General features: G+C 39.6%; 3 protein-coding genes and 1 long non-coding RNA gene across 9 annotated transcripts; 3 read left to right on the top strand and 1 right to left on the bottom strand.

Annotated features, from left to right (window-relative positions):
* Positions 1 to 6411: 6411 nt before the first annotated feature.
* On the bottom strand, positions 6412 to 13360 carry LOC112285153 (pectin acetylesterase 7). 6 transcript variants are annotated; one of them, XM_024525740.3, is made up of 15 exons: positions 13226 to 13360; positions 11807 to 12948; positions 11060 to 11616; positions 10761 to 10843; positions 10110 to 10236; positions 9787 to 9872; positions 9562 to 9648; positions 9160 to 9284; positions 8793 to 8853; positions 8598 to 8651; positions 8336 to 8413; positions 8113 to 8209; positions 7788 to 7933; positions 7496 to 7643; positions 6412 to 6707 (listed from the first exon to the last, which is right to left on the bottom strand). In XM_024525740.3, the coding sequence occupies exons 3-15, from the start codon at positions 11454 to 11456 to the stop codon at positions 6703 to 6705; spliced, it is 1494 nt and encodes a 497-aa protein (XP_024381508.1). In that variant the 5' UTR covers positions 11457 to 11616; positions 11807 to 12948; positions 13226 to 13360; the 3' UTR covers positions 6412 to 6702. The 6 variants fall into 6 exon arrangements, with proteins under 6 accessions (XP_024381508.1, XP_090107792.1, XP_090107793.1 ...); XM_090251666.1 differs by lacking the exon at positions 6412 to 6707 and having other exon boundaries at positions 6976 to 7643; XM_090251667.1 differs by lacking the exon at positions 6412 to 6707 and having other exon boundaries at positions 6976 to 7643; positions 12559 to 12948.
* Positions 13361 to 14293: 933 nt separating this feature from the next.
* On the top strand, positions 14294 to 16624 carry LOC112284586 (divinyl chlorophyllide a 8-vinyl-reductase, chloroplastic). Its single transcript, XM_024524487.3, has 2 exons — positions 14294 to 14546; positions 14688 to 16624. The coding sequence occupies exon 2, from the start codon at positions 15053 to 15055 to the stop codon at positions 16349 to 16351; it is 1299 nt and encodes a 432-aa protein (XP_024380255.1). The 5' UTR covers positions 14294 to 14546; positions 14688 to 15052; the 3' UTR covers positions 16352 to 16624.
* Position 16625: 1 nt separating this feature from the next.
* Positions 16626 to 17091, top strand: LOC149988517 (uncharacterized). Its single transcript, XR_016504055.1, has 2 exons — positions 16626 to 16720; positions 16856 to 17091. It is a non-coding gene; the product is annotated as an uncharacterized LOC149988517 (long non-coding RNA).
* A 731-nt stretch (positions 17092 to 17822) lies between these two features.
* Positions 17823 to 21666, top strand: LOC112284585 (digalactosyldiacylglycerol synthase 2, chloroplastic). The gene is made up of 6 exons (XM_024524486.3): positions 17823 to 18799; positions 19023 to 19161; positions 19282 to 19769; positions 19979 to 20245; positions 20396 to 20742; positions 20896 to 21666. Exons 1-6 carry the CDS (start codon positions 18209 to 18211, stop codon positions 21455 to 21457), a joined length of 2394 nt encoding a protein of 797 aa, XP_024380254.1. The 5' UTR covers positions 17823 to 18208; the 3' UTR covers positions 21458 to 21666.
* Positions 21667 to 22677: the final 1011 nt, after the last annotated feature.

The raw sequence follows: 22677 nt of genomic DNA, 5'->3' as shown, positions 1-22677 counted from the left end.
CTTGATCCTCAAACATTGACTCAAACAATTGACTTTGATGTGAAATGTGATAATTGAATTTTTGAGTTTTAATTTGAGAATTACACAAAAAAAAACCTCAATATTATTACAATTCAATGACAACACCAATAACTTCTCAATCTAAACATTTGAAAGTAGAAGACATGCAAATTAATGCAATATATTTTAAACCTTTTATCGAATAAGAAAAGACTTATTGTCATCAAGAAGGACTATGTTTATATTATAGAGAAGCTAAGCACACTGCTCAATATTGTCTAAAGAAATGATGCAACTACAAAATGAAGAGTATTGCTATCAAAGATGAAAACATGTTGGAAAACGAATATGTTCAATTATAATAGGGATCGTGCGGATGGAATCTTGTACAATTCCTAATGAAGGTCCTATTTTTTTCACAAAATTCTCTCTTTGTTTTATAATAGATGTGTATTTAGGATCTAATAATCACAAAGCCTCTGCCATAATAGATTCAGGAGCCTCAGCTTGTTTTTAAGATGAAAAATTTGTTAAAAGTCATAATATACAGTTAGTACAAAAAACTAAATCCGTACACATAGAAGTCATAGACGGTCCCTGTTATCTTCTAGAGATGTTACTTATGAAATACTTCCTATAGATGTAATAATAAATCGTCAAAATAGTCATGTAATTATTAATATAATCAGATCTTCTACTAATCCAATTATTTTAAGTTTATTATGGTTAAAAAAATATGATCCTATGATAGATTGGATTTTTCATAAACTTGACTTTTCTTCAAACATCATTAAAAGTTTTTCTAATCCAGTAGAAAGCCATGAGTCTATTATAGCCAAATTTGTACTTATAGGTGCAAAAGCTTTTTTGCATGTTGCAAAAGAAGGATTGTGTTTTGTTATTAAAGCCACATCCATTTTAAATGATGAAAAGATTTCAAGTGAAATTCTAAGTCAATATCAAGATTTTAAAGATATTTTTGAGAAGAAGAATGCAGATATTTTCTCCAAGCATTGTTCATATGATTGCTCAATCGATTTTAAAGAAAGAATTCAGCTGCTATTTGGTCCAATCTATAGTTTATCACAAAATGAGTTGGCTGAACTCAAGAAGTATATTGATGAGAACTTGGCCATGAATTTCTTATGCCATTCAAAATCTCCTACAAGAGCTCTTATCTTATTTGTGAAGAAAAAAAAATAGATCATTGCAAATGTGTTTAGATTATGAAGGACTCAAGAAGATTACCAGTAAGAATAGATATCCTCTGTCTTTGATATTGGGACTTCTTGATCAATTAAATCAAGCTAAGATTTATATAAAAATAGATCTACAAGGAGCATACAACTTCATCTACATTAAAGGAGATAAATAGAAGACTGTATTTCAAACAAAGTATAAATACTTTGAATATAATGTCATGCCATTTGGACTCATGAATGCATCAGCTACTTTTCAACATCTTATAAATTATGTTATTCATGAGTTTTTAGATGATTTTTTTGTTTGTTATTTAGATGACATTTTAATCTACTCTAAAAAAGCAAAAGAACATGAAGTTCATGTTTGTTGTGTGTCACAAAAACTTAGAGATATGAGATTATATGCCAAGAAGAAAAAATATGTATTTTACACTATTCAAGTTGGCTTTTTAGGATACATCATTTCAAACAATGATTTAATGATGGATCTAAAAAGAATTCATACAATCATGGATTGGAAGATTTCAAAAATAGTAAGAGATGTGCAATGCTTTTTTAGATTTGTCAATTATTATCGAATCTTCATCAAGAACTTTTTTCAAGTTGCAGTACCACTTACATGTTTTGAATTGTCGCTAGGCTCATTGAAGCATGTCTTTGTCAAGATTTAAGTTCAATATCATTTATCGGTGAGAAAAATAACAAGGTTTGTCTCATGTCCTTTCTAAACATTCTTATCATACATCAAAAGAAGGAGAAGCAACTATTAAGTAATAAAAGATAATTTTACTGAAGCTAGAACAATTTTATCTCTAAGTAATTAATCAACTTTGATTGTTGATTTGACTTTTTTCAAGCAGATCCAAGCAAGTATGTCCTCAGACCTTCTTGTTCATAATATTAAAAACAATTCTTCTAAGTCTCAAGATACTTTCAAGTTTGAGTTAAAAGAGAACCTACTCTATTTGAAGGATGTTTATATGTTCCAAAAGGAGAAGCACAATTACATGCTCTTAAAGCTTCTCACAATTTCTTTGCAACAGGATATTTTGGATATAATAAGATTTTGGAACTTATATCTAGAGATTTTTGGTGGCTTCAAATGTTGAAGGCTATTAAAGAATTTGTGCAGACATGTGATGTTTGTTCAAGATCAAAAACTCCTTGTCTTCGACTTTATGGACTCCTCCAACCATTACCTATACTAGAACAACTATGGTCTTCTATCTCTATAGATTTTATCACGGATCTTTTGATTTCAAGTTCATATGATGCCATATTCATGATTGTAAATCGTTTCACTAAAATGGCTCATTTTCTACTATGTAAAAAATCTATCACATATAAAGGAACAACTAAATTCTTCCTTGACAACATCTATTACTATCATGGATTATCAAAGAATATTATATCAAATAGAAGAACACAATTTTTATTGAGATTTTGGAGAATTCTTTTCAAGATATTGAAGGTGGATATAAAACTATCTTCGACTTTCTACCCTCAAAGTAATGGACAAAAAAAATAAGTAAATTAAGTTTTAGAGTAGTATTTGAGGTATACCATCAACTATCAATAAGATAATTGAACAAATCTTTTGCCATTGGCAGAATTTTCTTACAATAATTCGGTACATTCTTCTACTCAACAAACACTTTTTTTACCAATTATGGTTATCATCTATGATTTGACACTTTTAACTTTTTAAAAGTTGATAATCTTGTAATAGAAGATGTGATAAATGGATTCTTAGAGCTACATGCAAAAATGAAGGCACAACTAAAAGAAGTTGAAGAACAACAATAAGCCAAAGCATATGTCTATTGCAAGGAAAAACCTCAATTCTATGTGGAAGATAAGCTATGATTACTTTGTAGTAATATTAAAACTATTTGTTCTTATGACAAGTTGGATTATCATGAGCTTAGACCATTTTTTATTTGTGAATAGATCAATCCAATTGCTTATCAATTACACCTACAGGAATTTACGAAAATCCATCATGTATTTGATGTATCTTTACTCGAGTCATATAAGACAATAGACGTACAAGGAATGAGACAAATGCCACCACCAACTATAAAAGTAGACAATAATAAAGAATTTGAGGTAAAAGAAGTCTTAGATTCAAGGTGGCATTGAAATAGGTTAGAATATCTAGTACATTGGCAGGAATATGACATTAATGAATGCACATGGGAGCCATCCATGAATCTAACAAATGCATCAGCCAAAGTTAAAGCTTTTCAATAATGACATCTATCAAAACTAAGATGAAGAGTCAAGAAATTCTTTGCTATGAAGCAAAGCAAGTCCAATGGAGATTTCATTTTATCTTGTATCAATATTTCTTTAGATTTTTTAGTGCTTAGAAGATGAAAAATCAACAACCAGCAGATTCAACTCAAGAGCTATCATTAGCTGAGCTACCAGACAAGACATTGTGACTATCACAACCTTTGAAATGGCAGAATCGAGATGAAGATCCATAAGAATGATATGTTCTTCTTCAAATAGATGGCAAGATACAATGCTTTTTGGTACCACGACCTTAAAAGAGACTCTTGGTGTTTAATGATACTTTTGGAGGTAGGAACCACTCTTGATGGTATTACTAATGTTTTGTTTGAAGGAAGTTATGAAGGCCACAATAATGATGAAATATGAAGGTGGTCTTCTTGCCCTGGTATGAAACATTATCAATAGGTGAAGGGACCTATCAACTACATTCAAAGGGAACAAAGATTAAAGTACATGGCAAATATAGTTTGGCACATCTTGAACTTCATCAACATATAATCACCACTCCTCGTGGAACTTGTTCCTAGAAAGAGGGGGGGGAATAATGTTACAAACATATATATTTATCTTAATAATTATCTAGATAATAAGAATACATAGAAATAAGTTAAAATAGATAAATATGATAATATCTTGTAGAAAGCTTCCTAGAAGCTTCATAGATGCCATTTTATATTTATATATGTCTAGTAGGTTGAAAACTTGGCCAACAAAGAGGCCACATGTCGACATGTTGACCACTTGTAGTACAAGTTGGACATATGGTGCACACTTAGGAAACTTGCCTTGCAAATTAGACATGTGTCTTACAAGTTGGACACGTATTAGTGGTCGTATAGTATGTCACTACATAGTTCTTAGTTAAGTAGTATATATAGAGGCAAGAATGAGGCCTTCCTCACTCTTGTCAATTCCTTTCTTGCTTTTAGTCTAGTTTCAAGAGTCTCATGTTTTTTTAGACTTTGGCAATTGCCATTCGAATTCTTCCTTGAATATACATACTTTTTTCTATTTTATCATTTTTCTTTTGACACAGATTCCACAAATTTATGTATCTTCTTCCAATTTATATCCTTGATACTTATATGGAAGAAATATAAAATATAAAATCAACATAAATATATAAAAAAAATATATCACATAGTAAAAAGTTAATAAAGTATATAAAAATTATATAAGTAGAATTTTAATTGTAAAACTTATGATTCAAAAATTAATAATATAAAACTTAATTTAAAGATTGAAGATTTCAAACTTGATATATCATGCTTTCCATATGTTCCAACAAATTACACATGTCATAAGTGGTTATCAACTTAAGAGTAATATAATAATATAAATTTGATTTCCATACATTCTTAAGATAGGATTAAATTTAGAATCATATAATTGCTTAACAATATAAATAAAGATCTTTTTTTTGAAGCAAGAAAATATTTACTTCTTCCTAACTATATGTATAGTTAAAACATTGCACTTTTATCCTTGTTTAATTACAATCTTTATATAAATGTTATTTACTAAAATCTTATAAAATCTAATATATTTATCTTGTATAGTATCTCAAATAATTTAGAATCAATTGATACATTATTATTCAAAGACGTTTTGTTGAAATTCTACTAGCCCTCTACTTTAAGAATTACATACTTCAAGAAATATATAATACTTTGTCGATATTGTAAAATACTATTCAGCTATATTTATATTATAACATCAATGTGTTATTGATAATCACAAGCCATAAAGTTTGGCCTTTAGAGAATTGCTTCTAGATTAAACATAATATACATAAACAATGTATATAAACTATAAAAGTTTGATTCATTCTTTAATTTGTCTAAATTTGTACTAAGTATATTATATGATTTATTACCTCACAGCAAAGAAGATATCATGACAAAACAAAATATACAATTACAAACTTTTAACATTATATAAACATTCCTCTTAGAAAACATTAACAATAAATGTGATGACATACAACATAAAAATTACCAACAATACTACAACTAGCTTTATTATAATCACTTCGTAAGATTTGAATAAGTTTTTGTTACTAAATGAATATAATCTCACAAAATAAAAATAAACCTAGTTGCAAATGATACAACAATCTAATGAGATATATATTTCTATGGCATTGCAATTAGTTTTCTATCTTATGGCCATTATTTTTAACCAAAATTGCATTCAAATATTATAAGAATTAAGAGTAAGAACTTAAATTGTGGTCATGACATAGCAAATCACATAACATTTGATGAAATCACTACTAGAGACAAAGAAGGTTGTGTGTAGAAATATACATAAGAATAAGTAAGTACGTGCCATAGTACTTATGTATATTTATACACACAACATTCTTTGTGCAGTGTCAGAACCATCCACGGGAGTGGACTGGCCTGGCAGCCTGCGCTATTGCTGCGATTGTGAACATGTTGGCCCTGCTCTTGGCGCTCATCTCCCTGTTTGTGCAGCACCATGTTTACTCTTCATTCTCATCTTCCACGAACTACTAAGTGTTGCACCAAATGCTCCACACACACACAATCTCCCTAGGTTGTAAAGCAAGTCGTCTACTGTATGTAGCGTGTTGCGTACACGGCTTCACTGGATTACTTAGGGGCTCGACACTTGCATTGTTCGTTCTCAAGGATCCTTTGAAGTACTCAAAGAAATAAGAGGGTTTTTCAACAAAATCAAATAAAATGATCATTGTTGAGATGACGAGAATTCCTTCTTAGATCATGAATAACTAGCGAGTATGGGGATGAAGAGGCGGATTTTGCAGCATCGTGATCATCTTCACAGTAGTGTGATTTCTCTAGTTGGAGACTCTACCTACTTCCTTGCTAACTTAATTTTGCAACAAACGCATCAACCAATTTTTGAAGGTCGCAATTACTTGCCGGTAATCCTTGGAATAAATTAAGCATGCGCCCAGTTTTTTCAGAAGACAATTCGGTGTTATGGCAAGAGAGACGATGCCGTGATATCAACCAATCATTTGGTAGACATCTTATTAGAACAACTGTTTTGCTCTACAATCCTGGCAAAGTGTTACACTTCACTGAACGAATCTTTTAAATAGAGATGGAAAAGGTTACTTCAATATTTGTCGTCGACACATGCAGCACCGCCATAACAGAGAGGTAGATTGACATTCTGCAATTCACACGGACTCTGCTCCATCTTCTCAACCTGACCAGGGGTTTTCAAATTTTCAAAATTGTCTTCTCAATTAATCCAATTATAGTACCCACAACAAATTTGCATCACTGAGGCAACAGTCATGTCAAAATTTGAAGATAACCACAGACCTGAGTGCGTCACTTATCAAAAACAGGCCCAGAAAGATCCCTTCATTACATTGATCTTAAACATTAACCACAAGACAGTGATTCAAAAACACTTCTACATGGACAGGGATGGACAACAACCTAATTGGCAAAAGATAGAGAGGGGTTCACTTCAAAAAAAGATAGAGAGGGGTTTACTTCTCGTGCCCCGAGTCACCCTGGGCGGCTTAGGAAATAGCATGCAATGATGGTACTTGCAGTGATAATAGTTAACAATCAACCGGTAGGGTACACTTCCCTCCACCTGAACATTGCTGCTGATGGGTACTAAACTGTACTAGGGATTCTTGAATAGCACTTGTACCAGGAAGAATGGATAAGACTGAAGAAAAATTTATCAAATTTTCTCTCTCAAAAAGCAAAGAAAAGTTTCAAAGGAGCAACTAGTTTGCAACATCTGAGTTGAAGAGAAAGCTCAAAGAATTAATTGAGAAATTGAGGTAAAAATACTTAAGACTATACCAGGCAAATATCCTCACGCATACCAAACCGTTAGTAGTGGTTTCATGAAGGTGTTTGCAAGAAATCGGTCTACACACTAATATATCAGTGGATAATAGCAGAATAATAGCAAGGATACAATCTTCAATAATTAGAACTAGAAAAAAAACAATCGTCACTGGCGCTTACTCCAGTTTCGGAAGCTGGGCCTGCCCACACTTAGACGGCCACTGGTTTTTGGAGGACAAGTTGGATTACACGGATACGCGCAATCGATAACTGAGCTCGCTGTTGTATCACGCTCGAAGTACCAGTCACCCAAAGCTTGCGATGCAGTCTGTATAAACAAAAGTAGTCCCATCACTGAATCTTGTCCTTCTTGAACTGTCATATTACTTATCAATCAGCAGCATCCAAAATCCGACCCAAATCAACACAAGTGACTGATCTTCACATGCTACAATTTGAAAAGTTGCAATACCTTTCCCTTCACATGAGGTGCATGCGGGCCACTCCAAAACGCATCATATGAAGCTTGACAGTGATGAAAGCAACCGTCAACAAACATTCCATGCTTCTTGCTGTTCTGTATTGGCTTCAGAGCTTCTAGCAACTCTTTCCTGTAGCCTGTCCCAATAAATGCCCACATTTAAGGAGTAATTTACCCTTACTCCCAAGTTCATTCCTCTTCTCTTGTCATCGTCGCATCAAGACACGAATGTTAGGCTTAGAATGATAGTGCTTCCGACCGTGATGCATCCATAAAGCGTCATAGAGAAGATAGAATCCAAATCAATGAAATGCACCTTGAATAATCTCCAGCTGCGCGTTCGTGCAGCTAATAGCATTATTTTTGCAGTCATCCCATTCACCGAGTGGATCTGGAGCGACAATGTTGTCCATCTAACCAATAAATCAGAATAAGCAGATTTTTCAGTGGTTGCTACCAGTTTTAAATTCTAGCAATAAAATAACTTCAAAGAGTCGACACGCAAAAGCACGAATCCAAGATAATGGACTTCTGTGTACCTGCCACCAATCGTAGGCACCATTGACGACGAAAAGTGGAGTCTTCATTTCCGATATCAAATATTGTGGAAAGAAACACTGCCATATCATTATACACTTGTCTGAGCGACTGAGACATCAGCAACAGTGTGTCCGACTACGAAGGCTTCAATGCTCAACAAAACATTAACGTGTTTGTTGCTAGAATTTATGAAATATTGATGTCAGGTATGAACTTCACATAGAGGACAAACCGGACTATCAGTTGTAAACATTCCATTACCTCAACTGAATTCCGTGTCTCCGTACAGTATTCCGGCAGCGTGCCACTGACATTCTGCCATCCAACCATAATAATCCTATACTCATCAGGAATTTACCTTCTGACTTCAGAAGTTGATCACTTATACTATCTTTATACAAAATATTGAAGTCGAGGTGAAAATTCGAAAGGTTGATGCTGTAGAAATTAGATTACATGCAAATCAACTACATTTTTGAAGTATGTTTGAATTTTGTTCTCGCCCTTGTACGTTTTCCTGTACATCACTGGAGTCAGTTAGAGGAATGGATGCACGTATTTATTTAAATGATATCGATGCAGTTCTTGAATTAATTCTCTACACAACTTCCAAAAAGAATCAAGAACGAGCCAACGATCCTAGCAAGTCTTCAGTAGTCATAGTGAGAGACCACACGCATCTAAACTTACCCAAAAATGATAAAAAAATAACTAGATAATACAATACAAAGGGCTCAATGTAAAACCCAAGTGGCACTACTTAAAACTAGATCTTAAATCTTAGACGCTTTTCGACATGAAGACATAGTATGCGAGAACGTACATGTCAACAAAGAAACCTGCATCACTCATGCATTTCACGACCTTGGCACGCGGCAAAACTGTTCTCAATTTGTCACAATGAAGGATGGAGGATAAGCCGCCTGCTGAACAACCACCAAGCAGAGCCTGACAAGGAACCCCACGACAGGATTAGTCAGCCTCAACTGGGCGGTAAAAGTTCCTCTGCAGAGCCGTTAAAGACGAGAAAATATGGCATTGACCATTTCCTTTCTAGTAATGTGACTGTTGACGGTTAAGAAGACATTGGTTAAATACATTGTTGGATTTATTAATGTTTATGCTACCCGAGATAATAATAGGACTACAGGTTCAACGGTAATTGAACACTTATGCTGATCCTTGATGTCTGAACTTAGTTTGGCACATGCAAGCGAAAATATACCTTCTCAACTTTGTTCAAGCCTTTCTTCAAGAGGTCATCAATAACAAAGTTCCAAATACTTTCGCCTCTGTAGTGCAAGGCATTTCCCTATAATCGACAGGGACGATTCAGTTAGAATCAAGACACTTGTTCTTGCATCTACACAAGGATGTATTGGATGTCCACATTCTCGGTTAGAAAGAAATGTACGGAAGTACTCAAGACAGAAGAACTCACACCACTAACCTCGGTTTTAGTGGGCAAGCTGGAATTGCCACTAAAAGAAGCACCATCGCAGTACCTCACAAATACACGATTCCAGTTGTAAAAATCTGAAAAATACCCCAAGAAAAATATTCAACAGAAAGTATTTTTTTCCACCTATTTCTCTGCAATTGCTCGATTTCACATCTGTACAGTGCTCATGCGTAACGCTAACATTTGATCGGTCCTAGATACATCACGATGCCGTAAAGAATGGAATAAAACCGATTTGTTCACACATACAGGTGGTTTTAGTCTCTCAGTAAGGTTGTAAAGCTCTTAGTCCTAAAAATAAAGATTCAAACCTGGATTGACCTCCTCTGAGTTGCTTAAAATTCCTTCAAAAGTCCGATCATTCATCCACTTGGAAGATCCCAAGTGAGCTCGAGCTCGAACCTTGCATGCTGCTTCACTTTCACACCACGCTCCTTCCTGCAAGAAACAGACCGACAAACGTAAATGCAGATAACTACTTAAAAACAGCAGTTGAAAATTTGCATAACATGAACAAGGAATCAAGACAGTCACTCTCGTCTCATGAAGCATTAAAACCGTGATGGCCATCCACTTCATCATGCATAAACAGCACTCTGGACTGACTGGTATACCCTTGTTACTTTTCACCCCTGGGTGAACCTACTCTGCGTGCTCCCTATTCTTTAGAACTAATTTTCTTCTCTTCACAATTTGTGAACAAGGTGCAGAAAGAGCCTCGATATAAACTATGAAAGGGTCTGAACGTGAATGCTCTGATTGCATCATGTCCGGCAAATCACAAGTTCGTTTTCGTCAACTCGTGAAGCTACATTTACCGTTCATCACTGGAAAGGACCATTAGGAGCTGAATACAATTATTAGCCTCGCTGTTTGCAATCGTTGCATGGTTTCCCAATTTAAGTCTAGGAGTGCATCTGATGGTAAGGGTTGCTCAAGCATAACAACGTTGATGGGCTGACCTCCAAAAACAAAACCCAATTCCTGGCGTTCCCCCCATTCCCTTCGTGTAGATGATAACCCGGTGGAGAGCCATCCAAGCATACTGCGCACATGAGGAGGAGCCATGCAAACTTTCTTCAGGAGTGAACATAAAAAACATCAGGTCATAAAACCGATTGAAATAGGACTTGAACTTTCGCTACCCACTGAAATTTAGCTCTCAAGTTCATGTTCACAGTCATGTTATGTAATCATTTGTAGTAAACATATACATGCAAGCAAGCATCATACATAGTCTTCAATGTAGTTCAGCTAATACCTGCACCTTCCGCCACAGCCCCCTCCAGAATAGTCAAAGGCACAACTAAAGGCTGAAGAGATTGAGTTTCATGCGGAACGGTTGCATCAGAATCATTCTTCGAAGCGTCTGAACCTGCCGGTATCTCCTGTCGAGGAATCACCTCACTCTGTGCTGAAGAAATCGGGGTAAGCACATTCGTAGGATGCTTGGCCCCACTATAGAATCCATCGGTTGGCAACAATTTCACAAGCCTCTGCACTCCTTCGTAGTTCCATACTAAGGTGGCTAAGGTGGCAAAGAGGAGAAGCGTCACGAAGGTCATTAAACCTCCGCTGGAATGCCTCCTGGAAGACAGAGTGGGGATTCCCATGTTGGAAATCTTTCGGCTGTTCTTTTCCTGCTGGTGCCACATCATCAGCTTAAGAGACAATGAGGACTAGCTCCTCCTCAAGAACGGAAGGGCAGCTACTCACTGTCCATGGACGGCAGGGTAGCGAAGAAGAACGAAGAGCTTCTACGACGATATCTTTCTTCCATTGGCTCCCCGGTGCATGCTTGAGGAGGTCGGTAGATATCTAAAGATAATACAGTCACGGATTTGAGCAAGAGCGTAAACCAAACGCGAGCAATACATTTGACCGACTCTCGACTAAAGTGCGCTGCTAAAGAAAGAAAAAATAACCGCAGGCACAGAGAAGCTCGAAAGACCTTCAAATCAGGGATAAAATTCTGACAAAAACAAAAAAGAATCGGCAATGAACTTACACTTGACCGAAAAATTCAATCGAAAGGAGCCGAGAAGAACAGGCAAATGAGACGAGGGCGGCATATAACGATTCACAGCACTCGGCTCAGAAGACACTTAAACAGATGAAAGCTGTGAAACAGTCCTTGTAGACGGCGTCATAAAGGGAGCCAATAATTGAGTTGCAAGGACAGACAACAGACAAGCCAAAAAACAGTCACAAGATCTCAACCTAAGACAACAAGATCCGTCTGTGTCCTCTAAACATCATTCTCATCAGATCACGCTGCCTTCCGAACCTAATAAATCCATCGCAAGACCGCATTGCCACTATACTACTACTACACGATTCAGCACTCTGACCCAAATCAGATTCCCTCCCCCAAGGCTCTTGAGCTAAATACCCACAAACAGCAATCGAAAACATGACAAGCAAGTGATCAAAATTATGAGCGGGAATCGGTGGCAATGCCGGAAGAAGCAAAACAAAACAAACTTAGAAAACAAGATTATCCCATAAAAAACGAAAGGCTGGCATAAGAAAAATAGAGATAGCACACCGCAGATACAATGCCACGCCTATGCTTATCCCTACACCTCTCCGTCTGTCAATCTTCTACTAAAAATCCATATCTCAATGTGGGTCAGTTAAAAATACGTTGACAGACCCAACTGGGTGAAGGTCGGCAAAGCCGCATTCATCTCCAGAAATCTAAACTTTTCTTGACCGAGAACAATGTGAATGGAGGGACTGTATGAAGGAGAAGCTCACTGTAGCCTAATTGGAAGGAAATGTCGCAGCGTCAAGAAAAACTCCAACATTCTTGTGAATTGAGATTCTTCACATATTTGTGGTGTCGAGGCAAGTCGGCATAAGGATTCAACTCCCAATTTCTATGTGCGATCCCAGTACACACTGGCAGACAACATTGTGTAGGCCGAAGTGAAGCCAAAAATTATATATATACAAATAGCCACCAACGCCAGCGTCAGCACGTTGAAAAAAAGGATAATAATATCACTGGTCTTATATTATACACGATATCACATTTGCCACGCTCGAGAGAGATTGCGAGTTCAAATCCTACAAGGTCATCACTGTCGCTAAGCATTCCATTGTGCACAGGGCAGAGTGCCATGTTTGCGCTCCACTGTCTGGAACCTGAATCACGGGAAGCGTGTTGAGATAGAGAATGCATCTTTGCAATCGTCGCTCCGTAATTTATCAGCAATATTAGTGTAAACTTCAAAACATTACTATGGGAGGAACCAAATTGAGCCCATTGTCGTTACTGCTTCCAGCATTACTTGATACTGAGCGCTCTAGCGGAGACCACGATCTACACGAAGACATCCAATAACTTGTGAAACGAATGTAAAGTCAGCTCCAAAGCAAAGAATCATAATTTGAAAAACAACTTGAAGGAAGGGTCACTTACAACAGAGGAGTGATTGTCTGGGTTGAGAGAATATGGAACACCGATTCTGCATGCTGGCTAATTGAAATCGTCTATCGGTGCAGCGAGATGCACGAAGAGGAATTTTAGGGCTAACTGCGTGGGTCTTTCCTCGCTTCCCCGTTTGAACAATTGTTAACTTCAGTATGCTAAATGTGTCCATTGCTGGATGATTCGATGACAAACATTTGCAAGAACATGCTTTAGATGTGACAAGCTTCATTCATTTTTTTTTTCAAATTTTTTTTTTCCCTTTTTTTTTATTTTAATGTACGTAACATTGTGTTAGGATTTGGAAAAAGAATTAGAAATAAAATTAGACATTAAAATAAGAAAAACATACTGTAGTTACTGTATATATATGTATGTATATATATATATATATATATATATATGTATATCTATATTGATGCACATGTTTTGTTTTATTAAAAAATAGCTGATTTAGATTTATTGTATGAAAAAAGTACAATCATTTAAATACATTAGTAAAAAAAATTACAAAAAATTACAAAAAAAAAAAAAAAAAAAAAAAAAAAAACATTGTTCTTCATCCACCAAAAGGTGAAAGATGAAATGAAAACGAGGAAGTATAGTGAGGCACAGAACACTACCAAAACACAGCAACAAAGTTGTGGTCACAATAAGAAAATTTGTAGCGGAACACATATAAATTCTTAGATTTTGTTCGTGAAAACTTGGTGTCAATCTGGTGCATATAAGAAACTCGAAACATTGTTCGTGGTTTTGAGTGGATTGGTGGAGGTGGTTATTGAGGCGAGAATGAATTCTGAAATAATTTCCAGTATCCAGATTTACAAGAATTTAACGCTTATCAACACAAGTTTCCACAAACAAGTGCAGATGTGTGTGTGTACACATATACACAATGACTAATTAGGGTTTAGTGAATCCATTATTTCTAATCCGCCTTAATAACCCCTAGTCAGTCGTTGCAATCTGCTCGCTTCTTAAAGTTTTTAGTCGTGCCATCGTGTCCTCTCTCCACATCTCCTCGTAACAACCGCGGGTGTACTCTTGTCACTGCCGTGTACCTCGGCTACATGCTCCTCTCATCCCTCTTCGTCTTCAATAACTGTAGCAAGAATCTGAACTGCCGATACTGCATTGCAAAGCTTGCCTGATGAGGAAGGAACCGAACCACCCGACATAAATTGAGCAAGTGGGTCTTAGTGAAGGGCTCAGAAAGTGCACAACACAGCAGGCAGAAATGAAGACGTGCACAATGACGAGCTGCTCGTTGCTGGATTCAAGTGCAACAGCCTCTATGCAACTCTGCCAGGTGCTAATGCCATTATAATCCCTCCTCTGCACTCTATAATCATATCCTCACATTGTCAAACCAATCAATCCGCATCTGAGTTTGATCATGTCTTTCCACTGTAACGTTGAAGGCTAACCCACGTAGAGTCCTCCCAATCAGACCTTGAGGGGTTCGAGACCGAGCGGAGTCTCTCATGGACGACATTCATCCGACAATGGAGATGAGGAGCGTTATCCACACCCAGATTGCACTGCTTCCTTTCGCATGGAAAGAAAAGATCTTGGAGATTTTGTCACCAGGAAATTGATGAACCTCAGCTGAAATGAAGAGTTCCCGTGTATGGTAGATGATGCTCCTACATTCCGAAGCTTTCTTTGGTTTCGGAGGCGGAGAGTCGCTGTTGTAGCAGCTTCCAGCAGGATTTTCTTCGAGGCCCCGGTACGCAATTCCTCGAATATTTGCAGATTTTTCTGGGTTTGTAATCTTCAGCTTGTTCTCTGCAAGGCCTGTGAAGTTGTTTGATAATGTCGCTCTCGCTCGTCTCCGCAAGAGCTACGTCTTCTCTCCTTCCTGGGGCTGTGTCCTCGGCCCCGTGCAGCCATGGATTCTCTCAGGTTAGCTCAATTGGATTCTTAAGTTTGCAGCATTCTCATATATCCTTTAGGGAGTCCTCAGGGTTGCTGGGATTTCAATTACCATCCTTGAAAATCTCGCGAGAGTTAGAGACACCATTAGTGCGTCAGATATGTCGAGCTGCATTGGCACCCGAAGTAGAGGCCGCCGTTTCCAAGCAGTCATGGCGGAGCAAGGAACCCAAGGATACCACCGTCATGATAGTGGGTGCCACGGGCTACATCGGCAAATTTGTCGTGAGAGAGATGGTGAATCGCGGCTACAACGTGATCGCAGTTGCTCGGGAGAAGAGCGGCATTGGAGGAAAGGTTGACGCCGAACAAACCATCCGAGATTTTCCAGGCAGTACCGTTGTCTTCGCAGATGTCTCCGACACGGACTCCATCACGTCTGCACTACAGTCCCCAAATATAAATGTCGACGTTGTGATTTCCTGTCTCGCCAGTAGAACCGGCGGCAAGAAAGACTCCTGGAAGATTGACTACCAAGCCACTCGGAACTCCCTCGACGCGGGCGTTGCACGAGGTGCTTCCCACTTCGTCCTCCTCTCGGCTATTTGTGTGCAGAAACCCTTGCTGGAGTTTCAGAAGGCGAAGCTTAAATTTGAAGACGAGCTTGTGAACTATGGCAATGGCCTTACGTACAGCATTGTTAGACCTACTGCCTTCTTCAAGAGTTTGGGCGGGCAAGTGCAAAGTGTTCAAGGAGGCGGGCCGTATGTCATGTTCGGCGACGGTAAGCTGTGCGCTTGCAAGCCCATATCTGAAGCAGATCTTGCTTCCTTCATTTCTGACTGCGTCAGCGACGTTGAGAAAGTTAATCAGATGCTCCCCATCGGTGGACCTGGGAAAGCCCTAACCCCTCTCGAGCAGGGGGAAATGCTGTTTAAGATTGTTGGTAAAGAACCCAAGTTTATTAAAGTGCCTATTGGCATCATGGACTTCGTTATCGGGGTGTTGGACAATCTCTCTAAGGTTTTCCCAAACCTTGAAGACGCTGCAGAGTTTGGGAAGATTGGACGGTACTACGCGGCCGAGAGTATGCTTGTGTTGGATCCAGTGACTCAGAAATATGATGCGGATGCTACGCCAGGTTATGGTAGTGATACTCTGGAGGCTTTCTTTGATCGTTGCGTGAGGGAAGGTATGGCGGGGCAGGAGCTTGGTGATCAAGCAGTGTTTAAGAGTTAGTTTGTGGAACCGTTTTTGTACGAATAGGTTATTTTTTTTGTTCTGTGCATGCAGTGATCAAGTCCAAAGATAAGAAACCTGAGCCTTGAGGTATTGGGATTAGAAGAAGTGGATTAATCTGCTCTTGAGAGAAACTTGACTACATATGGAGCCTGTGCTGGTTGTACTATATGTTCGGCTGCCTGTTGGTGAACCAGGCACACCACGAGCTTGACATGATTTTCCGTAATCTGCACAAGCCTTCAACTAATGAAGGTTATGCTAACATTGTAACATGTATGTCGCTGTGACAGTGTATGCCTGTAAGAATGCTTTGTTGTCAAATCCGTCTCGTGATCATCTTGACAAACTTGGGAAAATCCAGATTTGGTATGTTCCAGATTCACATGCAGTTGTTATAGCTTAGCTTTTGAATCTCATCAGTCACCTTCCTTGTTGCGATAGGATTATAGAAGCGAGAGAAGAGTTAGGAGTCTGCCCTTTGATCAAACCTTTGGGACGCAGGCAGTCAATCTCGCGCATGTCTATCAGGATTATACCAGAATCTGCTTTCGTCTACAAGGCATTCCTCGTCACTTAACTTTCAGGAGTTCTCCTCCACTTCTCAATGAGCTAGGTTTTCCTCGCCTCAATGAAGTTCGAGTTGAGCTATTCATAAATTTCGTATTCGCGCGATGTTCGACATCGCTCTGTTATACTTGAGATGAATGATCACCTTCTAATGCGTTCTCTATGGAAAACTAGGTCTGGAATTTTCAAGCTTTGAGGCAGAGTTTTTAGGGCTGCGTCCTATTTTATCATCCGCATTGAGCTTGTCTTAGTGTTTTGGATTGTGGTGGGGGTTAATTCCCGTTTTCTTGTTCTCTTCCCTTTATATTGTTTTGTTTCAGTAGTGTGGAAAGGACATGTTGACGAATTTTGATGTCGTCGAGCCAGGGTCCTATGCTCGGAGTTATGGTTGAAGCTAGGATTAATTCAACATCCTTACCTACGTTGAAGGATGTTTTCTCTAGATTATGAAGTGCTTATCTTTCTCACATGACAATATGTCGCAAACATGGCCAGGTTCTCTGTAATGAACCTCCTGATAGATATCGTCACTGTGCAGTTTGTTTTCTCCACCATCCGTTAGCTCAGACTATGTGAGTTTGAGTTCTGCAGCAAATGGCCCACATGTTTCGTTTCGATGATGCCACAAGTTATAGAACTCTCTGAGAACCACTCGTTCGCTGGTTGCTGGGACGCGCGAGCCGTGAACACGGCTCAGACATTGACCTGAAGTGGCTTCAGAACCACTATTCTCGGACAGTTGACAGTCATGGACCACACCTACTGCGTTAAATAGGACCACGAATCGGCTGCAAGTTTGGCGGCTGGATCTCTTTTGAATACCTCCAGTCATCGATATGATTAGGAGTATCCGCAATAGCTACATGGGGGCAGTAGAGGCGCATTCGACATGAAATATTCTCATTGCGTCGTCATCGTATATTTTACTTAAATTAGTCAGCATGCGCCATAGTCATGGACGGTTGTCCACCAATCTAGTTCTCTGGTCTGGTCGCCTTTCCGTGCGACTGATGCCGTTACAGTTCGCACGCCCATTTCAACTGGCGGTTCAGATCCGCTCTAGAAGTATCTGTCTCTTTACTGAAGGAGAAGTTGCAGGATTCATTTGTCAATTATGGAGCTTGAATGGTTTGAATTCTGATTTGAATTCGTCGCCGTGTCTCTGTTGCCGATCGTTCTAGTTTTAGCTTTGTTGCAGCTGCATGTTGGTGTAGGATGTGGTGAGAGCAATAGAGGTTTGAAGTGAGTTGGAGGAAGCCTGGGGTCGTTGCTGCGTTGCAGTTGCACATGGCGCCATCTGCAGGTTTAGAATCAACTAGTGATGGAGTGCTCTCCTTCATTTCTAAATCTCTTACGGAGGTGCAAAAAAGCACAAAGATGGACATGAGGCTCATTCAGTCTAGAGTGGAGTCGTTTCGGGAGAGCTCTAAAACTCCGAACGTCAAGAACTGGAAGAGTCCTCCCCTGCCGAATTTTTCTGTGAAGGATAATCCGCTCAATCTCAGGGTGGACGATTTTGATATTCTCAAGAGCTTGAAGCCCATGATTGGCCGGTCGTGGTTGGACGCAACCATGCAAGAGCGGAAGTCCGAGCTCTGGGTTGTGCCGCGGATTGACAAGGCTCGAGAGTCGGGGAAGAGCCGTGACAGAGGGGGCGCTGAGCAGGAGCGAGATAGACGCATTCTGTTCAAACCGCAGGGGGACAGGAAGACGTTTAGGGTTTCAAAGAACTGGGAAGAGCCTCTCAAGAAGGTAAAGCAGACTGTAGAAGAGAGTTTGCGGGACTTGGAGACCACGGCAGCTGCTAGCAAGACGCCTGGGGAATTTTTTGAAAATGTCCAGAAGACGGAGTTCTTCGAAAACGTGAAAAAGAATCTTGTGAGTTACAGTTGGGTGGTTTGGCTTTTGATATCTCTATCAACATAGACTCGCATTTGTCATTCTTTGTCAAATTTTGCGACAATGTCGTGCCCAACATTGTAATGTGAAGATTTTAACTCCTTTATGCTTGTACTCCCACTGGTGAGATTGTCTGTGAGGTAATTGATAGGTACAGGTTATGATACACTGAGGTTTCCTCTTCCATGATGATCTGTTGTAGAAATTTGCAAGGGCTTCTGACGTCGGTACAAACACTGGCAGCTACGGAACAGATGTGGCGCCGTTGACTATTCCAGAGTTATTCGAAGCTGTCATGCGGGAGTCTGAGCCTTTGTTGGATCATCTTGGTATCAGGAAAGGTCTGAATTTCTTGTGAGACAAGCACTTGTCATTTGTACCTCTTTACAGTATGCAGGTATTCGTTTTTCGATTTGCGGTGTGTGTCGATGTTGAGCTGAGATATTTCAGGTTAACTGCAGATGTGACCAAGAAGTTTCGTGAGGTGGTGACTGGACCTCAAGCTCTCAGTGGTGCTTCGGTTACCCAACGCGCTCTTCCTGTCACCGTAAAAGAGTCCTCTGCCCAAGATGAGCTTGACTTACGAATTGCCAGCGTGATTCAAAGCACAGGTTACAAGTTCAAAGGGGGGCTGTTGACAGAGAAGCAGACACTTCAACCAGCCACAAAGGATTTGCGCCGCAATATTGCTATTGTTACAACCGCAAGTTTACCCTGGATGACCGGGACAGCTGTGAATCCTTTGTTTAGAGCAGCTTATTTGGCGCGGTCTGGGGAGCAGAAGGTGAATCTGCTGGTTCCTTGGTTGTGCAAGAAAGATCAAGTGCTCGTGTATCCGAATCAGATTACCTTTGAAACTCCAGCTGAGCAAGAGCGTTTTGTGCGAAAGTGGGTGGAAGACCGAGTTGGTTTCCAATGTGACTTCAAGTTATCATTTTATCCCGGCAAAGTAAGATGTACCAGCATTTATCCTTGGGATGTGTTTCTCTGTGTATGGATGGGGAAGCCTATATTATATGTCTTCACCAAGTGCCATAGTCGAGTGGCCATTGCATTGAACAGAGATTATCTGTGATAAGAACGATTAGACGTTGAGGGTTTTCATTCTATAATGTCTTATTTTGTCCTCAACTTTGTACTCTCTGATCGGATGTGCAGTTCTCTACAGAAAAGCGTAGTATCCTGGCAGCTGGGGATATTTCTCAGTTCATTCCTAACCAAGAAGCTGACGTTGCAGTGCTGGAAGAGCCAGAACATTTGAACTGGTACTACCATGGGAGACGTTGGACTGATAAGTTCCAGCACGTTGTTGGTGTGGTTCACACAAATTACTTGGAATATGTCAAGCGGGAGAGGAACGGGAGCGTTCAGGCTTTTCTTTTAAAGCATGTAAACAACTGGGTGGTTCGTATCTACTGCAACAAGGTCAGCGTCCTTTACATTTAATCCTTGTCAACGTTCAATTTATTTAATGCATGCAAAATTCATCATGTGCTTACATCATCTTCAAATCTGCTCTTACAAAGACTTGATTACTAGTTTTGATCACGTGAACTCGCAATGACCTTGCACCAGGTATTGCGATTGTCGGCTGCAACTCAGGATTTACCTCGATCATCTGTCTGCAACGTTCACGGAGTAAATCCTCAGTTCCTGAGGATTGGAAAAGGCCTTGCGGAGATTGAAGGGAACGAGCCTAAATTTTCAATGGGAGCTTACTACCTTGGGAAAATGGTGTGGGGGAAAGGATATAGGGAACTGGTAGATCTTTTAGTACAGAACAAAGAAGTTCTCTGCAACATCAACTTGGATATATTTGGAAGCGGGGAAGATTCGGATGCAGTCAGAGATGAGGCACAACAGAACGGACTTGCCTTGAATTTTTATCCAGGAAGAGATCATGCTGATGCCTCCCTCCATGGGTAAGACGCTGTGTACTTGTTTGGAGTCCTGGGCTGTAAACTTTTCCTGTATCATGTTTTGACCTTATGTTCATTCTCGGTTGTGGCTGCGTTGCAAAATGTTTTTGCTTTTCTAATCTCCGGGGACTACGTTTTGACGTCTTTGTTTTGCAGCTACAAAGTCTTTATCAACCCAAGTGAAAGCGATGTGGTATGCACAACAACTGCGGAGGCGCTGGCCATGGGCAAGATCGTTGTTTGCGCAGACCATCCTTCAAACGAATTTTTCATGCCGTTCCCCAACTGCTACACTTACCGCACTCCTGAAGAGTTTGTCGAGAAGGTGAAATTGGCACTATCATCTGAGCCACTACCTCTGACGCCAGAACTTCAACATCTTCTCTCGTGGGAGGCTGCCACGGATCGCTTCATCGACTCTGCAGGGGTCAAGAGCCTGCCACCGCGAGAGGCGAGAACGATCGAACGGAAGAGGAAGCGGCGAATTCCCATCGAAGCTGCAAAAGGGAGGACTATGTCCCTGTCATTGGCGTTACCAAAGAAGACGCTGAGCAACATGATTGATACGGGGCTTGCATTCAGTCACTACTTCCTTTCAGGCATTGAGATCGCAAGGATAGCAGCTGGAGGTTTGCCAGGGACGATGAATATTGGTGAGGAATACCGCAAGGACTTGGACCTCCCTCCTACCCCTCCAAGGATTGTTTATGGTTGGTAGCCTGGTGATAACATCTGCACACCAGGTTTGTTAGTATCGTTAGCTACAGAATTCTTCTGTGGTCTTGTACCTTAATTCAGACAGCTTAACATATGAGCACCTAAGAAACAATAGTGTGCTTTTTAAAATTAGAATGTACCATTCGGAGGTACTTACAGTCGTCCTGTAAAACGATGGATCACTAAATGTGTATTTTAAAATTACTCTTCGATGTTTGAGTTTTCTAGACTCTGTGCTTATTTTGGTGTTCTATCCCCGTCCAGTTCCTGTGAGTGCTGCACTCTCGATCCTCTCTCTCTGTCGATTCGTGTTCATGCAAGTCGTTTTCCCTTGCAACCCAGCACAGTGATTTTTAGAACAGGAGAAATCGTCCTGTTGTAGTCTTCTTAGTTATTGCAGTACTTGCCAGGTAACCCCAAGAATCCTTGGTTTAACAAAGAACTCTCTGACGCAGCCGATCGTTTCACAGTTTAGAAAACGCCGGAAAGTACAAACTAGTCAGATCCAACGGAACCGAGGCCACTAGAGAAGTAAACGTTTAAACTCGTTGAAGCCGCTGGGGTAACTACGACTGTTGCAGCTGTGTTGCCATGTGAGGTCCGTTTTGCACACAACCCTTCATATCCGTATCCTTAGCCATCACCAACAGTGTCATCTGGAAAATTCTTCTCACGAGTTATCAGTCACTGTAATATGGCAGAATTCAGTTCCGTAAAAGAGTGAAATATTCCACAGAATGAACATGGACTTGTATGCAAACATTAAGATAACATCTATATATATATATATATATATATAGATATAAATATAAATATATATAAATATATATAAATATATATATATATATATATATATCTCAGGCAGGTATTTTGCCCCAGACTACCGGAAAATACGACACTGATCCGCCCAGTGTCTAGTCCACGCCCACGGTGACATTTATGGCCTTCTTCCCCACCAGTCACACGCCTTTGAAGCTTTCCGAATTAACCCAGCTCCTTCAAACCTCACATCTTAATTTTAGGCCGAAGCCTTTCCAATGCTCACATGGTAATCCACCTAAAAATACTTTTGCAATACGGAAAGGTTGAAGATCAAAAATACTTTTGTAATTACTGAGTGTCCATGCTGTCCATACTGAGACTAGTTTTGGAGTTGATGAATTCGCATCTAGGTTTAGCGATGTTCTGCCATCTACGCTCTTGGGGGGTGTGATGTCTCGG

The sequence above is a fragment of the Physcomitrium patens genome, chromosome 7 (assembly GCF_059467195.1).
Source record: "Physcomitrium patens ecotype Gransden chromosome 7, ASM5946719v1, whole genome shotgun sequence".
Taxonomy (NCBI): Eukaryota; Viridiplantae; Streptophyta; class Bryopsida; order Funariales; family Funariaceae; genus Physcomitrium; species Physcomitrium patens.
This window is presented reverse-complemented; position numbering and strand designations above follow the sequence as displayed.

Excerpts from the sequence above, each read along its gene's own strand:
- LOC112285153 (XM_090251666.1), bottom strand. The coding sequence starts at position 11,456 with ATGATGTGGCACCAGCAGGAAAAGAACAGCCGAAAGATTTCCAACATG. Across the intron at positions 8,652-8,792 it reads AAAATGTAGTTGATTTGCAT|AATGTCAGTGGCACGCTGCC; the intron begins GTAATCTAATTT and ends GTTGGATGGCAG. Across the intron at positions 8,210-8,335 it reads GTGCCTACGATTGGTGGCAG|ATGGACAACATTGTCGCTCC; the intron begins GTACACAGAAGT and ends TTTATTGGTTAG.
- LOC112284586 (XM_024524487.3), top strand. The coding sequence starts at position 15,053 with ATGTCGCTCTCGCTCGTCTCCGCAAGAGCTACGTCTTCTCTCCTTCCT.
- LOC112284585 (XM_024524486.3), top strand. The coding sequence starts at position 18,209 with ATGGCGCCATCTGCAGGTTTAGAATCAACTAGTGATGGAGTGCTCTCC. Across the intron at positions 18,800-19,022 it reads AAAACGTGAAAAAGAATCTT|AAATTTGCAAGGGCTTCTGA; the intron begins GTGAGTTACAGT and ends GATCTGTTGTAG. Across the intron at positions 20,246-20,395 it reads TTCGTATCTACTGCAACAAG|GTATTGCGATTGTCGGCTGC; the intron begins GTCAGCGTCCTT and ends ACCTTGCACCAG.